Here is an 18,088-nt window from a genome sequence, read left to right as displayed (position 1 = left end):
AACTTCATAACAATGTCTACATTTCCTTAATCATTTAAATAAAAATATAAGTGAAGTTACAAATTAATATCCTAACCCTGTATCCCAAGCTTTAATCACAGCTTCTAATAAAAATCGCTCATAAAATACCAAAGTGATATATACTTTTTCAATAAATTATAGATCTGGACTTAAGCTATCTCAGGACATGCACAAAAACCGCACCCCATGCAAGCTCCACTAAGCTGGGGAAAAAGAGATTGCTACTAGCCTGTATATCATATCCGGAAATTGGAGCACCCAATTAATTTGTATTTTGATGGGCTTAGAACAACACGGTTGGGAGAATATAGATGCTTCACTGTATATATGGACAATATATAAATTGTGTTTTTTTCCTTCCATTCCCAGCATTCATTCAGATGCGTTTAATTTGGGAATACGTTCTTACAATTTATTTTTTCCACGGCCGGTGTATTCTGATGGCTCAGATTCTTTGCGTTTGATTCGTGAATGCGTTCTTACGATTTATATTGATACTGTCGGTGACGTTGACATCCATCGAGCCACTGCTTCCACTAAAGTTGGCTGGATTTCAATTTCTACTCGTCGCAGGAAGGTTGTAACCATGGCCGAAGCTCCTGTCGAGGAATTTCTGGACGTGCTCACCAATACTGGTCAGCATACAGGCATCTCCAAGCCGAGGTACATATTTCGCTATTCATTTCTATCAAAATAAAATAAAAACCCAAACGCACAAAAAGCCCAGTTATTAAACATAAACTCATCAGCGAAAATGAGAAAACGGTCCACCATTATATTATCTGAATCGGTATATAATTATTCTGCGATGCCGCCCTCGATTTGTATATTTTGTTTACACAGCTGTTCTGAAGGCCGTCATCGACAGCCCGTCAGGGCATTGCTTTTATTCAGACAAAAAAAAAAAAACTGATTTGTTGATTGGTCCGAGTCCCGGAGGTTTCTGGTTCATTAGCCATTTCCAAGTGTATATTTGATCCCTATATTTTGTATGCCGATTGAAAAGTTTTATCCTTTTATCATTACCAACAGTCTGCATCCGCAGACTTAGTGGCTCACTAAGGGTGATCTAATAAGATGCAATGTCAGGGATTTTTTTTTGGGTTCCATCAACGTCGCTCAGGACTTGCACCTGGCCACAACGCGGGTTGAACCTCCCCTAGACTGGAACCTGATGTATGGTGTACCCTGTAACAGCCATTATCATCACTAGAGAACTAGTCACCTGAGACTTGTTTCATTCATTTTGGTCTGCTTTGCACCAACACTGAAATTTCTATCAATTTTGCTGGTTGCCTTTGCAGCTTTTTATGGAAAAATGTGGGCTCCTTTCAGTATGTGAAAATAAGTACATTTGTACTGGCCGAAAGCCCTTTGATAATATAAGATAATTTAATTCTATTTAATGTCCAACAAGTGACAACAAAAGTTGGGCATACTGCCATTTTCTGAGGATACTACATACCAGTTTGCAGAGTGTATCAGAAGAAAATCGGAGATATTCTATGATCTTCTATGATATTTTATTTATCAAAAGTTAAAACAGAATCTGAGAATTCTGATCTAAAGATGGTTTTTTGGTTATGGTTTTAATCTCTCCAGAGGAGATCCCAATGTGCAAGTTGCCTGGTTCCAGTTGGATCTCATCCTTTGCCAAATTGTTGGCCTGCATGCTCAATTCCCTGAAAATACGTGTGAAGGAAATGTTGCCGAGTCTTGTGATCTTGTCCTTTGTATTCCTCATGCTCACCTGATGAAGAGTGCTGCTTGTGCTCAGAGTGTCCTGGAGACATTCAATGATGATTTGCAATCTCACAAAACATCCAATTCCATGGCCCCTCTCTCCAGAACAATATAAGAGAGTGCTGGCTGCCAAGAGCTCTGCCCTGTTATTTGATCCCCTTCTGAGACCTTCTTTAAAGGATATTTTTTGATTGTTTTGAAGAATAAGCCATCCTCCTGCTTCATTATTTCCCGCATTGTCCCAGGAGGCTCAGTCAAAGTATCCTTGAGATCTGGATTCTGGACAGATCTCTGATGGGGGGAGAGAGAACCTTTGAGAGCTTAAATTTGGGCACTGTGGATCGTATAATCCCACTAACTTTGAGCCTCAAAAGGACCTTTGATGGATTGTTATTTCTGGCCAGCCATATCAACCAGATTACCTAAAGAGCAAGGGCTCCATCTCAATTTTTGGTTGAGTCTAGCCATTTTTACAGAACTTGGTTCAGGTCTCCTCTTTTTCAAGAGGACCCGTGCTTTGTAGATTTTCATTGAAATTCTGCAACTGCTATGATGAACAAACTGAAACTAACTTCGATTCACCAAGATACAGAATTTCTCTACTCTAAATAAGCAGCATAATAGAAACAGTGATAAAAAGTAAAACACAGTCACACAATAACACTATATTTTTTTTTCTATGTAACCCAACTGGGAAAACCCTCTACTTGCTGTAGATTTTATTGATAGAGTTAGAGCAATTAGATCTCTTTACAAGGCAATTTGTTTCACTAGAAAACTCACTGTTCTCACTGCTTACAATAGCTTGAAACACCCTGTAACAACCTTGACCCAGCTCCTCCTTGCTAGCAACCTGCCTGGCCCACTTTCCTTGTGCACAGGTCTGCACTGCTGGCCCGAATTCACTGCACACAGGCCTCCTTTGGCTGGCCTGAATTCTCTATGCACAGGCCTTCTTTGGCTGGCCTGAATTCTCTGCACACAGCCTCCTATTCTCTAGCGCTAAGGGCCTCCTATACTTTAGGGTGCAGCCCCTAACACCTAGTGCAATCTGGCAGCAAGGAATTCTCTCTATGCTCTGTGTATTGGCTCCTCCAAAGTACGCATCCACAACAAGAATCTCTCTCACACACAAACTGGTGCATCCTCTCACAAACTCGTGAGCTATTGTCTTGTTTCACAACCTTTAACACAAAACAATTGTTGAATTCCGTGCCTTCGTCCTCCTATTAACAATTCGATCCATGATATAATTAGACAATTACAAATTTGGAACTACAGTTGTGTTGAAAATTTGAGTAGCTGCGGTCGGTATTTTTCATTGGCAAAGAAAGGAGAAAATTCAAAATTGAAGTTTGACCAAGTTGGCCTCATGTTCTTCAAGTCGGCCCCACATGTGCTAATTAGCCCTTACACACATATAAATAGGGTATCGTTGGGATTCATTTGGAGCGTTATCACACACAATCATTTGATCTGCAATTTCAGAGAGACTCCACACTTGTGAAGGAGAGAGGAAGCATTTCTGATCTGCATTGACTATTTGTCTTTGGAGCTGCTTTGACTTTCTTTGACTTGGGCAATTAGGCATCTATTTGTCTGAGGTTTTGACTGTGTTGGAGGGCCGAAGACTTCAGAAATACTACTTCGTTAGATTGATATTTCATCCTTGTTTTGGCTCGTTGACTAGTGTTGACAGCATGCATTGACTGGAGGTTTGACCGAAGACTTTGACTGGTTTGTTGACTCTTTTTTGAGGCTACTTCAGGACCAAGTTTTTGTAATGACCCATTTTGATCTATAATCAAAAGAGCATTAGCATGCATATGATGTATGCATATGATAGCTATATATCCATACATCACATGCCTTGCACTAGTATACTTATTAAATAATGAGGAAAAATGTTTAAATGAATGGAAATGTTGATTTTGGGTAGCATCGGATGTGCTCTAGCCATGAAATTTGGTGGAGAGGCTAAGGCACATGAGATCTTCAAAACCCAGAAATTGTTTGGAGAAATTCCACCCGGATGAAGAGATATTAAAATAATTAATATTTTTAATGAGTTCCTAAATCTAAACTTAGGAAAATTAAAATATAATATGGGTGAGAAAGTTCTAAGAGACGAGGATCAAGCCAGTTCTAATCTTAGCTGTTGATTAGGGACTTAATCTTGGCCGTTGATTCATCAACAAGAAAAGTATAAGAGGAGGCTTGAGGGTCAGTTGGAGATACAACAAGAGAGATCAAGAATTCAATTTTCTGGGGTGAGGTTTGCTGAGGAAATCGAGGGAGTGATTAGTTGCAGCGAGGGGCAGTTCAGCGAGGGATTTCGATCAAAGGTTGAAGAATACATATCCGAGAGGCAGCGCAGAGCTTAGGAGCGCTGACACAGAGGCTAAGGAGGCCAGCACAGAGGATGCAACGAGCCATAGAGGCTGACGCAGAAGTCGAAGAGGGTTTCAGAGGCAGCGCTGGGAGAGTCTGTGGGGAAGATTGAGAGCTGATCAGTTGACGCAGAGCCGAGAGAGGGTGACGCAGTTCCAGAGGAGTGTGTGGAGCAACTTTCGCTGTCCAGCATAAGGAACAACCAGAGTCATTGTGGGATTGTTCATCCGGTTGTTGATTTGTCGGAATATTTGTCTCCGGATAGAGGTACTGCCGCGGAGGATATTCTCTAAAGGGTGAGCCATTTCTGGCACCCTAGTTGTATTCAGAAATCTGCTAAATAATAAAACCCTCATATATGTTGCACTGGTTTTCCCGAATTGGGTTTTTCCGGGGGCGATTGTCCAAAAATAATGGTGTCGCTTGTGTTGTCTCAATTTATTTCAGTTGTTGATCTGTATATTTGTGAAGGATGCAATTGTGCTTACTTCGATGTTTATGTTATTAAATAACTTGTTAATATAAAAAACAAATAGGAGATAGTAAACCAGACATTGCAGTAGGGGTTTTTGATGTGTTAGATTCATAAATTTTCACAGAAAATGGGCTAAATACCTAAATTATTGAGAAGAGAGATACTACCTAAAATCCAACACTCAAAAATATACATATTAAATTATTATTATCCAATTTTAAGGTCATGGCCAAGCCAGACACCACGTTGGATTTTAGGTTACCTAAAATCCAACACTCAAAAATATACATATTAAATTATTGTTATCCAATTTTAAGGTCATGGCCAAGCCAGACACCACATTGGATATTACCTAAAATCCAACACTCAAAATATACATATTAAATTATTATTATCCAATTTTAAGGTCATGGCCAAGCCAAACACCACATTGGTGTTTGAGACTCCCTTGTTTGTGGGACAAGGGACCCACCTCCACACAGTGATTTGATTGCTAAGTCTACGAAGACATACATACTCTACCCCCTTTGGTTTTGAACCTGTGACCTTTGAGGAGGAAACACATGCTCTTAACCATTAGGCCCATTCAAGAGGTTGTTAAATAAAATTTACAATTCCAATCCTCTTAATGTAAATATTGATCACTATAGAGTTAAAGTTATAAGTTAACTATTGTTAATATATATATGTATATAAATATATATTTATAAGTTAAAGTTCCTAAATTAATATAACAAACATTTGATATATATGTATAACTATTGATTTTTTTATTATAATTAAACTTTATAAAAGTTAAAATTATTAAGTTTAAAAATGTTAAGAAAGACTGGAAGGAGAATGGGAGATCTGAATTAGAGCTGGAGATTCGATTCAGAGCTGGATATTCGAATCAAAACTTGAGATTTGAGCAATTATTCTTGAAGCTTTTGGGCATGAGGGCCAAAATACTCCAATTGGGAAGTATTTTGGAGCTGGGTACCAAGGCTGTGCTCAGCTTGGCTAGGAGGATTTGGTCATTTGGTATCAGGAGCAATTGGGGCTACATTAGCACGAAATCGACGTCAAACTCGGAAACCAAGTATGTATATGTGAATTAAATTGATAAATTATTCCTAGATTATAATTGGTAAATTCTATAGGAATTAGTGATTTAAATTGTGTTTGGTCTTTACAAATTTGGCCCTCTGTTCAACGACCTCAGGGCCACAATTTGGCCTCTCTATGTAGACTATAGTTTTTGAACAACGTTGACTTTTCTCTCTCTTAGTTTACTGGTTTTGACTAAAACAATATTGAGGTCAGATTTGAATCTTGTTGGAATATTCTTTGATGTATTATTGATGAAAAAAAATCTCTCTCTCATAAGGAAAGAATTTGGTTGGGTTTGCCCCTTGTGAGTTTTTCCCTGCTGTGAGCCTAATTCTTGGTGTTTCCTGTCTATTGTTTATTGTTTACTACGATCTCTATATTGCTCTATTGATGGAATGAATGGTTGAAGTTTTTCATGATTGAAGTATAAAGATTATTAAGGACTAATAAAAATTGAAATGGATCTTGGGCGGGGAGGCGCCCAAGATCTAAAAAATTGAAATTGCGAGAAGAAAAAGAGGAGAATGCCCAATAAACAAAACCACAAAGAAACTTTTTATTAAAACAGATAATAATTGTAAGGACTACATTGTGGTGGACAATCTGTCCTTTTACAAAATGTGACTTGTTACTTATAGTCTTTTTCAGTTAGAATACCACGGGTCAATTCCATGGGTGAATGAATACTATGGGTGGATGTCACAATACCACGGGTCAATTCCATGGGTGGATGTCTCAATACCACGGGCAAATACCATGGGTGAATGAATACCATGCGCGGATGTCACTTACAATACCATGGGTGGATGCCACTTACAATACCATGGGTAAATTCCATGGGTGGATGAATAACATGGGTGGATGAATACCATGGGTTGATGCCATTTTGTATTCAGATCATTCCTCCCTTCTTAAGAAGCAGTGGTCCCCATTGCGTGAATTTCTCTCATGCGAAGCCTTTGTTGAATATGAAGAGCCACTGAAGAGAAGGGTTTTATGTGGTTAACCCATAACCATGATGAACAAAAATCTGAGGATAGGGATACCCTATAATGCTTGTGACCAATTGTGATACTGACAGTGTGCGGCCTAGCAAATGGACTTCGATGAAGTGTGGGTTTGTGGATGACCCATAACCATGACAAACGAAGATCCGAGGATAGAGATACCTTGTAATGCTTATGACCAATTGTCATCCTAACAGTGTGCGGCCTAGGAAATGGACTTCGATGACAAGGATTTTGTGCGGTTTTCCCGCATTGGGTTTTTCTGGGGACTATTTTGTCCAAAAATAACTGTGTCCTATGTATCTTGTTCTCTGCTCAGTTTTTTGTTTCATGTAATCAAATTTAAAGTAGTGTAAGCTGCAGAAGTAATTTGCTTCAATATTCAGAGAATAACTTGATCAATGAATATTAAAATCAAGTAGGTGAAGTAAATTCAGTTTTTTTACAGTAGGGGTTCCTTGAGGATAGGACTCTTCAGAGTTTATCCTTGTAATGACAAAGAATGTACCATGTACTCATCATCATCTTGCAACATTTAATGAAGCAGCCTCCCCACTTTTGACACCGGACCCGAAGACGTAACCCACATTGGGTGAACTCCGTTATCAATGTGTGTGTGTTCTTTGATTTGATGGTTGTCATTATGTTTCATCTTCTTTAAAGTATGTACATGTGGCTTTTCATACTCTTTCATATGCAATTTTGCTAACATCACAGAAGTAAAAGATCTTGGTTAATTCCGGTAGCTGAAGAGATCCAGATCATTCATGAACTTGTACTTGAGAAAAGGAAGACACCTTGTGGTCTTACTTGACTAAGGCACAATTCCAAAAGACCTTCTTCGCTACCATTTTCAACACTCTCTCTTAGCGAGGAAGGTGCTTCTAGAAGAATCTCATCCACCTGAATCTCTCCAATACTACCACATTCTTCGTTGTTGCCGCTGCTCCCTCTGAACTAGAAGACTTCTCTACTTTCTTCTGCGGAATCTGATTTGAAGACATGTTCTTTCCAACCATGCTCTGTGAGTTTATCACTTAAGTCATAAGTGCCATGTATCCTGTGCACCTCTTTGGTTGCCTCCTGTGGCTGAAGGTAATACTAGAAGATTTAATTCTCTCTTGATCTCCCTTAAACAAATCTCCCTCCAAGTGGGCTCGAACTCTCTTATACTGGGATTCACTGACTGAGTGGTTGGCTCCACTTGCCCTAGGCTATGGTCCTCATCATCCTACTGGTCGGCCCAACTGCCAACTAGTTGAGACTCAAACTAAGATACTTGCTGAGGCTCCATCTTGAGAGCTCTATCCCTCTCTTGCTCAACCATGACTTCTTTATTCTAAAAACTTCTTGCTTTGCTGCTCAAGATTGTGCCTGTCTCTACCTGAAACTTGTAAAGATTCTTCACCTAGACACATATTTGCTTCTTATATCCAGAAGCTAAGTGCTAGAGGTAAGCCTTACCTCTACTGAAGATGACATCATAACCCTTGTCCTCAAGGGTGACTACTGAAACAAGGTTCTTCTTTAGGCCTGGAACATAGAGGACATCTCCGGGATGAAGAGGATTACTTGACTCCCTCTGAAAACTGATAGTACCAGCTCCTTTAGCTGTATACATGACATCATCTCCTAAGTCAATCTGAAACTGCATGTCCTTATCCTTTAGGTGGCTAAAAATCTTCTTTTTCCCAGTCATGTGGAAGAATGCTCCCGAATCAATATACCATACGCTGCTGTATGCTGAGCTTGCCATGTAAGTTGTCAACGAGAAATCTTTCTCAAACTGGGCAGAAAACGCATCTACCTTTGGTGATGCAGCAAAATGACCCTTACTGAACTCCTTCTGATTAAGACACTTAGTGGCATAGTGTCCGAACACATGACAATGGAAGCACTTGATCTTGCTCAGATCCTTCTTCTTGCCCTTCTGACTGGATTTGACCTCTCCTTGGCCCTTCTTGCCCTTGGCCTTGCGACCTTTGCCTTCCAGGGCAAAGTTCTCCTCATTCTATGTCGGAGTTGATCTAGCATCTCTCAGCCCTCTCCGGATTTTTTCATGAATGTAGTCAGTCCATAACCTTTTCAACCTGGAAATTTTTCTCTGCCACTTACTGCATCTTGGAAGCTATACCAAGACTTATGAAGTCCTAGTAATGCAAAACTCACCAGGTCACTCTTTGGTACAGTCACACCCACACCACCTAGCTCATCTCAAACCTGAGTGAACTTTGAAAGATATGTGATGATGGGCTCATCTTTGCTCATCCAGATACTTCTTAGCTTCTCTTTGAGAGCAAGCTTTCTGACATCACGTAGCTTGAAACAGATCCAAGATGGCTTTTAACATCTCATATGTTGTCTTCTTTGAAGAAATTTCAACCCCCACTCCGGTTATTAGTTTTCCTTATCACTCCATGCATCTAGTTTTAAATCCAAGCATGATAAAAATTCTAAAATCTGGAAGTGATAATATTTTTCTGAAAACACAAATTTAGAGATTTTACAACTGCTGAAATTGCAGAAATAAAACACAATAAAATTATGACAGCCATACAGAGAAAATAACACAGTGATTTTTGGTCAATGTGACCCTGGAAAAACCCCCTACAACTCTTGGGGAAAACCAGTTTGAGAGCTCTTATTTATTTCTGAAAATGCTTTTATAAAGAAACTGAAATACACAGTAAAAATTCCAGCAATCACAGATTACAACTTATCTCGATTTCCGTGCTTGAACTCTGCCTCGAAAATTGTGCCAATCAACAAACAGCCAAAACAGAAATTTTTACAGCAATAAAACAACATTAAATGTTGTACGGTCGGCCTCGAAAAATGTGCCTAGGACTTGCTGTCCCTCTTTCTCGATTTTTGTGCCTTTCTCTTACTGTACGATTTTTCCTTGGGATGCGTGCCAATAAATGCTACTGCCCAGATTCACTGAAATGTCTTCTTGCTGCTCTCCTTCACTTCCTTACTGCTCATAAATTTTCTCCTTGCTCTCTCTTCTCTTTCTCACAAATGCTCATGAAAGAATGAATGATCTTTTCCTCTTCTCTTCTCCTTATATTCATTAAATGATCTTTTGGGTTACCCTAAGATCTAATGGCTGAGATTCATTTAGATCTAGGGATGAAAATAAATGTGCATTTAATTCTTACTTTCTATTTTTTAACTCACCCACTTAAATAAAGACCCACTTAGCCTTTTATTTCCATAGTCACTTTTTCACTTTCTAATTCTTCATTCACTTTAATAAAGTCACCTTTAAATTAGAATGTAACTTTACCACTTATAAAGTCACTTTTAAATTAAATTGACTTTACCACTTATAAAGTCACTTTAGGAGAAAAGTAAAAAATAAATTTGGACACTTTTCCCTAGGCCAAAGATCAAAGCCTTAGGGAACCACTTGTCCTCTGGTACCCAAATTTTAATACTCCCTCTTACCGAGGAAAGTGTTCTTCACCACTCCCATCTTGTCTCTGAAGTATTCATGCTTGCCGTGTGGTAAAGCTTTGGTGAAAATGTCCGCTACCTGATCATTTGTGGAAATGTACTCAAGCTTGACAGCTCCCTTTTGGACATAGTCTCTAATGAAGTGATACTTGATCTCAATATGCTTTGACCTGTCATGAAAAACTGGATTCTCCGTGAATTTTATGCAACTCTGATTATCACAGTAAATTACTAAAGGTCTCAATGCCTGACCAAATAGACCAAACAACATCTTGCGAAGCCATATGGCCTCACAACTAGCCAAACTAGCAGCCATATACTTTGCCTCAGCTAAACTCAATGCAACTGACTGTTGTTTCCGGTTGATCCACGACACAACTGCCGAACCCAACCCAAAACAACACCTGGAAGTACTCTTCCTATCTGAAGCACAACCTGCCCAATCTGAATCCGTGTACCCTACCAGTTTCACTCCATCACCCTGTCTATAATCCAGACCAAAATCCACTGCCCCCTGCAAGTAACAAAGAATGTGTTTTGCAGCTACCCACTGCACTCTCTTGGGCTCACACATGAACTGACTCATGGTGTTAATTGCAAAACATATATCTGGTCGAGTGTTGACCAAATACATCAAACAACCAATCAACTGTCTGTATAGAGTAGGATCCACCAACTCGGAATCAGAAGTGTGAAGCTTCTTCCAGTTGGTGATCATAGGTGTAGACATGGGTTTGCAGTCCTCCATGTGAAATCTGCTAAGAATATCCACAATGTACTTCCCTTGTCCCAGGAAGAAATGCCCCTCCTCTTGCCACACCTCCAATCCCAGAAAATAATGCATCAAGTCGATATCCTTCATCTCAAACTCTAAAGCAAGATCTCTCTTGCAGCCCTCAATGAGTCTCTGCACCAGTGATGATCAAGTCATCAACATACAACACCAGAATGAGAGGCTCCTCACCCACCACAATGAAGTATAGATTCAGATCAGCCTCACTTTTTGTGAAACCCAACTGCTGCAAGTATGTATCAATCCTCGAGTACCAAGCTTTAGGAGCTTGCTTCAGGCCATAGAGTGCCTTTTTCAATCTGCATACATGGGACTTCTTCCCATGCACCTCAAAGCCCTGCGGCTGCTCAATATAAACCTCCTCCTGAATGAAGCCATTGAGAAATGCAGTCTTCACATCCATCTGGTGGATCTTCCAACCCATCTCTGTTGCAATCGATATAATGGAGCGAATAGATGTATACTGAGCTATGGGAGTGGAGGTCTCCTCATAGTCAACTCCCTCTGCCTGTGAGAACCCTCTCGCCACAAATCGAGCCTTGAACTTCTCGATGCTGCCATCTGCAACATGCTTTATCTTGTAGAGCCATCTGGAAGTAACAACTGATTTACCTTCAGTGCTCGGCACTACCTCCCAAACATCGTTCTTCATAATAGAAGAATACTCCTCCATCATGGCCTCTCTCCAGACCTGCTGGCTCGCTGCCTCATAACTAGAAGGCTCAGAGTCAACAATGCTTGTTACCAATGCCATGTAACTACAAAACCGCTCAGGTGGTTTACTCTCTCTAACCTGTCTCTTTGGCTTGGCAACTGATGTGGCCTCGCGTAAGGTATCTTGAAGCCACTTGGGCTTCCTCTTCCTTGAGCATACTTCTCCCACTGGAGTGAAAGAATCCTCATCATCATCAGAAGCTTGAACTCCTTAAGGCTTGTCAACTGACCTCATGCATGAACCTGTGCCTGTAGATGTTGTAAGTATCGTGCGAACTGTCCATTAGTGGACTACCCTGTGAACTGCTCTGCAGACTGCCCTGCATGCCGCCCGAAGAACCACCCACCTGACTCTGAGAGCCAGTGCTCACTGATGGCCCTGACACTGTAATCGACGTACCTCCTGATCCCTGATCACTGGATCCCTGTGACTGGTTCAGCTGCTCTTGAGGGTCTGGTGACTCTGGATACTCTAACTCCCATGACCTCTAGAAAGCTCTCTCCTCCTCGAACTTCACATCCCGCCTGACAACCACTTTCCTCTGCGCAGGAATATAAATCCGATAAGCTTTCGAGGTCTCGCTATAACCCACAAAGATGCCCTTGTCTGCAGTGGGCTCTAGCTTGGTCCTGTTCTCCTTGGGGACATAGGAATATGTAAGGCACCCAAAGATATGAAAGTGCCCAACATCAGGCTTCTTCCTAGAAAAAACCTTCTCTGGAGTCACATTCCCCAAGGCACGATGTGGACTCTTGTTCTGCAAGTACACAGCAGTGTTGTAGGCCTCTGCCCACAAAAATAAAGGTAACCCCTGATCATGAAGCATGGCTTTGGCAGCCCCTGCAATGGATTTGTTCTTCCTCTCTGCAACCCCATTCTGCTAGGGGTAGCAAGGAACTGTGAACTCCCTCCTAATGCCTGCCTCAGCACAAAAATCAACAAACTCACCAAGGGTATACTCCCCTCCATTGTTCGACCTGAGGACCTTGATTTTCCTACCTGTCTGGGTCTCCACAAGAGCTTTGAACTCTTGAAACTGCTTGAAGACCTCACTCTTGGTCTTCAAGAAATAAATCCAGGTCTTCCTGGAGTGGTCATCAATGAATAAAACATAGTACTCATAGCCACTCAAGGATACATGAGACATCCGACCACTCACATCGGTATGAATCAAGTCAAGGATCCCGGTCGCTCTGCTGTCACTGCTGGGAAAAGGGGATCTGGCAAACTTCCCCATAGCACATCCTCTACATACATCAAGGTGATCAGAACTGAAATCTGGCACACCAGTGGTGATCTCCCGCAATGTACTCAAGGCCCCATGATACATGTGCCCCATCCTGCGGTGCCAAATCTCACACAACTCTGAACTGCTAGATCTGCTGTCGGTCCTGTCCCGGGTGCTGCTACTCAATGCCATCAGGGGCTGGAATGAGAACTTGTACACCTTGGCATGGCGCACACCAATCTCTCTAGCTGAAGAAGCTGGAGTTCCCCTAGGATATATAAGCACCTGCCCTCTCTTGAACAACACATCATACCCTCTATCCTCAAGCGTTGAGACGGATATTAGGTTCTTCTTCATTCCAGGCACATATAAAACATCTGACACTTTCAAGGGAGGTTTGGGTCCCCTATCAAATGTCAATGTCCCCACATCGACTGCTTTAATAATGCTGTCATCACCAAGTACTACCTCCATATCAGTGTCACCCTTTGAAAGCTTTGAGAAGTACTCTCTGACTCCTGTCATGTGGCGGGAAGCGCCACTGTCAACATACCAAATGCTAGAAGATGCTCTGCTAGTAGCGGGAAAGGCACATTCCCTCTGAACTTGTATGGTAGGTGATCTTGCACTAGTGGCCTCAGAAGCTATGAACCCAAACTCCTGATCAAATCTCTCTGAGAAGCTCTCTATCTCTGCAGAAGCTGCCATGGGTTTGTCTTTCCCTTTCTTGTTTTTCTTCTCCGGACACACAACAACATAGTGCCCCAACTTTTGACAATTCCAACATTTGACTTTGGAATAGTCCTTCTCCTTGTTCTGCTGCTTGCCTTTACCTTTGCTTTTGCCTCCATTGTTGGAAGCTTGCTTCTTTGCTCTGCCCTTCTTGCCTCTTGCTAACAATGCCACATTGTCATCCTCCTCCACTTGTTTGGCTGCCCCAAGATGGTTCTTTCTTATCTCATTTTGAATGCAATCATCCCACAACCTCTCCCAATCGGGAAGGTTTTCCCGTGCAACAATGCCATCCACAAAATTCTCCCAAGTCTTGGGAAGACCATTCAAAGCAATTCTCACCAACTTAGTGGGTGCAATGATCTCACCTACGACTGCCAACTCATCTCTCACTGAAGTGATCTTTGTGAGGTATGCTATAGCACTGTCAGTCTTAGCCATTTTAATGGCCTTCAGTTTCTCCTTTAGGACCATTTTTCTGTTTTCATTTGAGCTCTGGTAAACACTGGTCAACGCTGTCCACATCTCATGTGCATAAGTCTTTCCTCTCACATGAGGAATGACATGGTCTTCGATTCCTTCCAGAATCAATCTTTTTGCCTTAGCATTCTTTTTGTTCAACTTTGCCAAATGTACAGGGTCAGCAGGTACTGCTACTAGGTTCTGTGTGGTATTTACCATAATGCCCAAGATTGTTGCTTCTTCAAAGATGCTCTGGATTCTCTCCTTCCATGCATTGTAGTTGTTCTGCCCATCCAACCTGTCTTCAACTCTCAAACCCAAAGACATGTTTCACTATTCTATCAAACTGAAATTTTCAAATCTGTGGTAAAGGTTTCTGTTTTCTTTGTAAAAATCAGCTTCTTGTAATTTTCACTTTGCTATTCCAAACTGCACTTTTCAGCCAACCAATCTTTGATATCATGAAGAAATTTCAACCCCCACTCCGGTTATCAGTTTTCCTTATCACTCCATGCATTTAGTTTTAAATCCAAGCATGATAAAAATTCTAAAATCTGGAAATGATAATATTTTTCTGAAAACACAAATTTAGAGATTTTACAATTGTTGAAATTGCAGAAATAAAACACAACAAAATTATGACAGCGACACACAGAAAATAACACAGTGATTTTTGGTCAATGTGACCCTGGAAAAACCCCTACAACTCTTGAGGAAAACCAGTTTGAGATCTCTTCTTTATTTTTGAAAATGCTTTTACAGAGAAACTGAAATACACAGTAAAAATTCCAGCAACCACAAATTACAACTTATCTCAATTTCCATGCTTGAACTCTGCCTTGAAAATCATGCCAATCAACACACAGCCAAAATAGAATTTTTTACAGCAATAAAACAACATTAAATGCTGTACGACCAGCCTCGAAAAATGTGCCCAAAACTCGCTGTCCCTCTTCTTCGATTTCTGTGCCTTTCTCCTGCTGTACGGTTTTCCCTTGGGATGTGTGCCAATAAATGCTGCTGCCCAGATTCGCTGAAATGTCTTCTTGCTACTCTCATTCACTTCCTCACTGCTCAGAAATTTTCTCCTTGCTCTCTCTTCTCTTTCTCTCAAATGCTCATGAAAGAATTAATGATTTTTTCCTCTTCTCTTCTCCTTTTATTCTCTAAATGACCTTTTGGGTTACCTTAAGATCTAATGGCTGAGATTCATTTAGATCTAGGGATGAGAATAAATGTGCATTTAATTCTCACTTTCTATTTTTTGACTCACCCACATAAATAAAGACCCACTTAGCCTTTTATTTCCATAGTCACTTTTTCACTTTCTAATTCTTCGTTCACTTTAATAAAGTCACCTTTAAATTAGAATGTAACTTTACCACTTCTAAAGTCACTTTTAAATTAGAATGTAACTTTACAACTTCTAAAGTCACTTTTAAATTAAATTGACTTTACCACTTATAAAGTCACTTTAGGAGAAAAGTAAAAAATAATTTTGGGCACTTTTCCCTAGGCCAAAGATCAAAGCCTTAGGGAACCACTTGTCCTCTGGTACCCAAATTTTAACATTTTTCTCATAGAGATGATGAATAATATGGTCTTTGACCCGCTCTAGAATGATCCTCTTCGCCTTGGTATCATTCTTAGTATGTTGGGCCAATTGTTAGGGATTTTGTGGTGGTGGCATGGCATTCTTGACAAACTCTCCCACCCTGTTATTTTCCAACACTATTGTGATTCACTCCTTCCATGCATAGAAATTCGAGGCTCCCTCTAGACTGTGATTTGACCTCAGTCTTAGGAATGCTATACTGCTATTCAAGGAACTACAGTTTGTTCTGCTCTACTCTTCAAAACCTCACAAATTGATCTCTCTTTTTTTACAAACTAATCCCCGTTCTTCACAAACTAATATCTGTGTTGGTCTTTACGCTGATCTCTGCTCTGCTACCATGTAGATTTTCCTTGAAATTTTGCAACTGCTATGATGAAAAAACTGAAACTAACTTCGATTCACCAAGACACATAATTTCTCTACTCTAAATAAGCAGTGAATAGAAATAATGATAAAAACACAATCACACAATAACACAATATATATATATATAATTTTGTTATGAACATAAATTATGTAAAAATAGATAATAAATAATAATCATAATAATATAAATATAATAATAAATAATAAGTAAATTAACTAATGTTTAGTTAGTTAATAATGAAAAGGCATGTCTTAGAGACATGCTTGTTTATGAAAGGGCACTTACCTGGCTATATATACAGGACTCTCATTCTCATTTGTAATCATGCTACATCAATTCTTTATACGCTATACAATTTACAATTACAATCCTACGATGGATGTCTTTTTTTTTTCCCTTGGAAAAAGTCGTAATTTCTATTAGTGAAGAGAAATTACATTCTGTTGATGCCGTAGCATATGCTTATTGAGGCTGTTGCCTCGCCAGACTGTTTGTCAAAACAGCAACAACAAAAACAATAAACTGTATTCTCCACGCAGGGAGATCATGAACGTCTCAAAATTCACTGTAGGAGGTAGCGGAGCTCTGTGGTAGGCCGTAGGCCTAGCCACTCTAAAACCGGGCAGCGTGGAGGTGTATTGAGGGCTGTTTATGCCCAGAACAACAGTGAAGGGAGCCACCACTTCTCCAAGAGTAAGCCGCAGCTAAGGAGGGCTGTCTTGGTGATTGATTAGAGGTTGTCATATATACCCTAACTAGTCACAGTCATAACAACAACAAATGCATTCTCAGAACTGTTGACTTACAACGGATAGGTGGTATCAGATGTTTCATGATGGCTATATGGGACAACAACTACATGGTGCTGCAATGGTTCATGGTGGATACATGGGACAACAACCATGGTGCTTCAATGGTTCATGGTGGATACATGGGACAACAACTACATGGTGTTGCAATGGTTCATGGTGGATACATGGGACATCAAGTACATGGTACAACGATGGTTCATGACAGCGAATACATAGTGCAACAATGGTACTTGGGACACAATGGTACTTGGTGCATCGAGTACATGGTCCAACAATGATTCTTGGTGGAGCAATGGTAGATGGTGCATCATTGGTACAACAATGGGAGTTGCAAAGAGTACATGTTGTACGGTGCAACATAGTGCACATAGGAGCAACAATGCATAGCATAGCTCAGCATAGTACAACAATACAATGATGGGTACAATCATGATTAGTGAAGCATGATGAGATGCAGCATAGTGATGATGGGTGCAGCATGGTGCAGCACAGTGAGGCGCAACATGATGATGAGGAGCAACACAATGATAGGTGCAACATGGTGATGGAGTCACCTCGGAGAATCAGTTGAAGTAGCATGTCTTCAACTGAGTTCAGCTACCTCATGTATCATCTTCTTAGAGATGATATATGCTCTTATTTAGATAAGTCAAAGTGTTGACTTCTGTTGTATATGTACTATCTCTCTCTCTCTCTGCTGAACTATTGAAGAACATATAAGAAGAATTGATCAAGGGTTTCCCCACATTGGGGTTTGTCCCTGGCTAGCGCCACATCTTGTGTCCTCTTGTCTTGGCTTGTCTTCTGTGATTTATGTTTATGTTCTATCTACAATTTAGTATTATGCTAATGTGATTGCTAATTTGGAAAAGATATTGAGCTAACTGTGAAAATTGAAATAAATTGCTCTAAGTGTAGAACATACCTAAACTTAACATGGTATCAGAGCTGAGGTGAAGACAAAGCCCAAGCAAGAGTGAAAGAGCAATCACCGAAGACAGTTGGGAAATGATAAAAGGCTCAATGGATTCCTTATCCCTCTTCAAATTCACCAAGGGTGAAGTCGAAGCAGAGAATATTATCAGAATGGCGCAGCGGAAGCTTCTGATGGCCTACCTAAAGATCACTTCAATGGGAAGTCTGAGCACCACTGAGAACAAATACATAGCTACG

At 40.5% G+C, this 18,088-nt stretch overlaps 1 protein-coding gene across 1 annotated transcript in view; it reads left to right on the top strand.

Annotated features, from left to right (window-relative positions):
• Positions 1-261: 261 nt before the first annotated feature.
• NUDT3 (nudix hydrolase homolog 3) overlaps positions 262-18,088 on the top strand; it is a 587,520-nt gene continuing 569,693 nt past the window's right edge. Inside the window, exon 1 of the mRNA XM_089374741.1 lies at positions 262-684. Within this exon, the coding sequence (XP_089230867.1) occupies positions 299-684 (386 nt within the window). The 5' untranslated portion in view covers positions 262-298. The remainder of the gene's footprint in view (positions 685-18,088) is intronic.

This window comes from Pinus tabuliformis, chromosome 8 (assembly GCF_031772625.1).
Source record: "Pinus tabuliformis cultivar Carrire ecotype Pingquan chromosome 8, CPIR1, whole genome shotgun sequence".
NCBI lineage: Eukaryota > Viridiplantae > Streptophyta > Pinopsida > Pinales > Pinaceae > Pinus > Pinus tabuliformis.
Note: the sequence above shows the minus strand (reverse complement) of the source record. Positions and strands in the feature narration are given on the sequence as shown.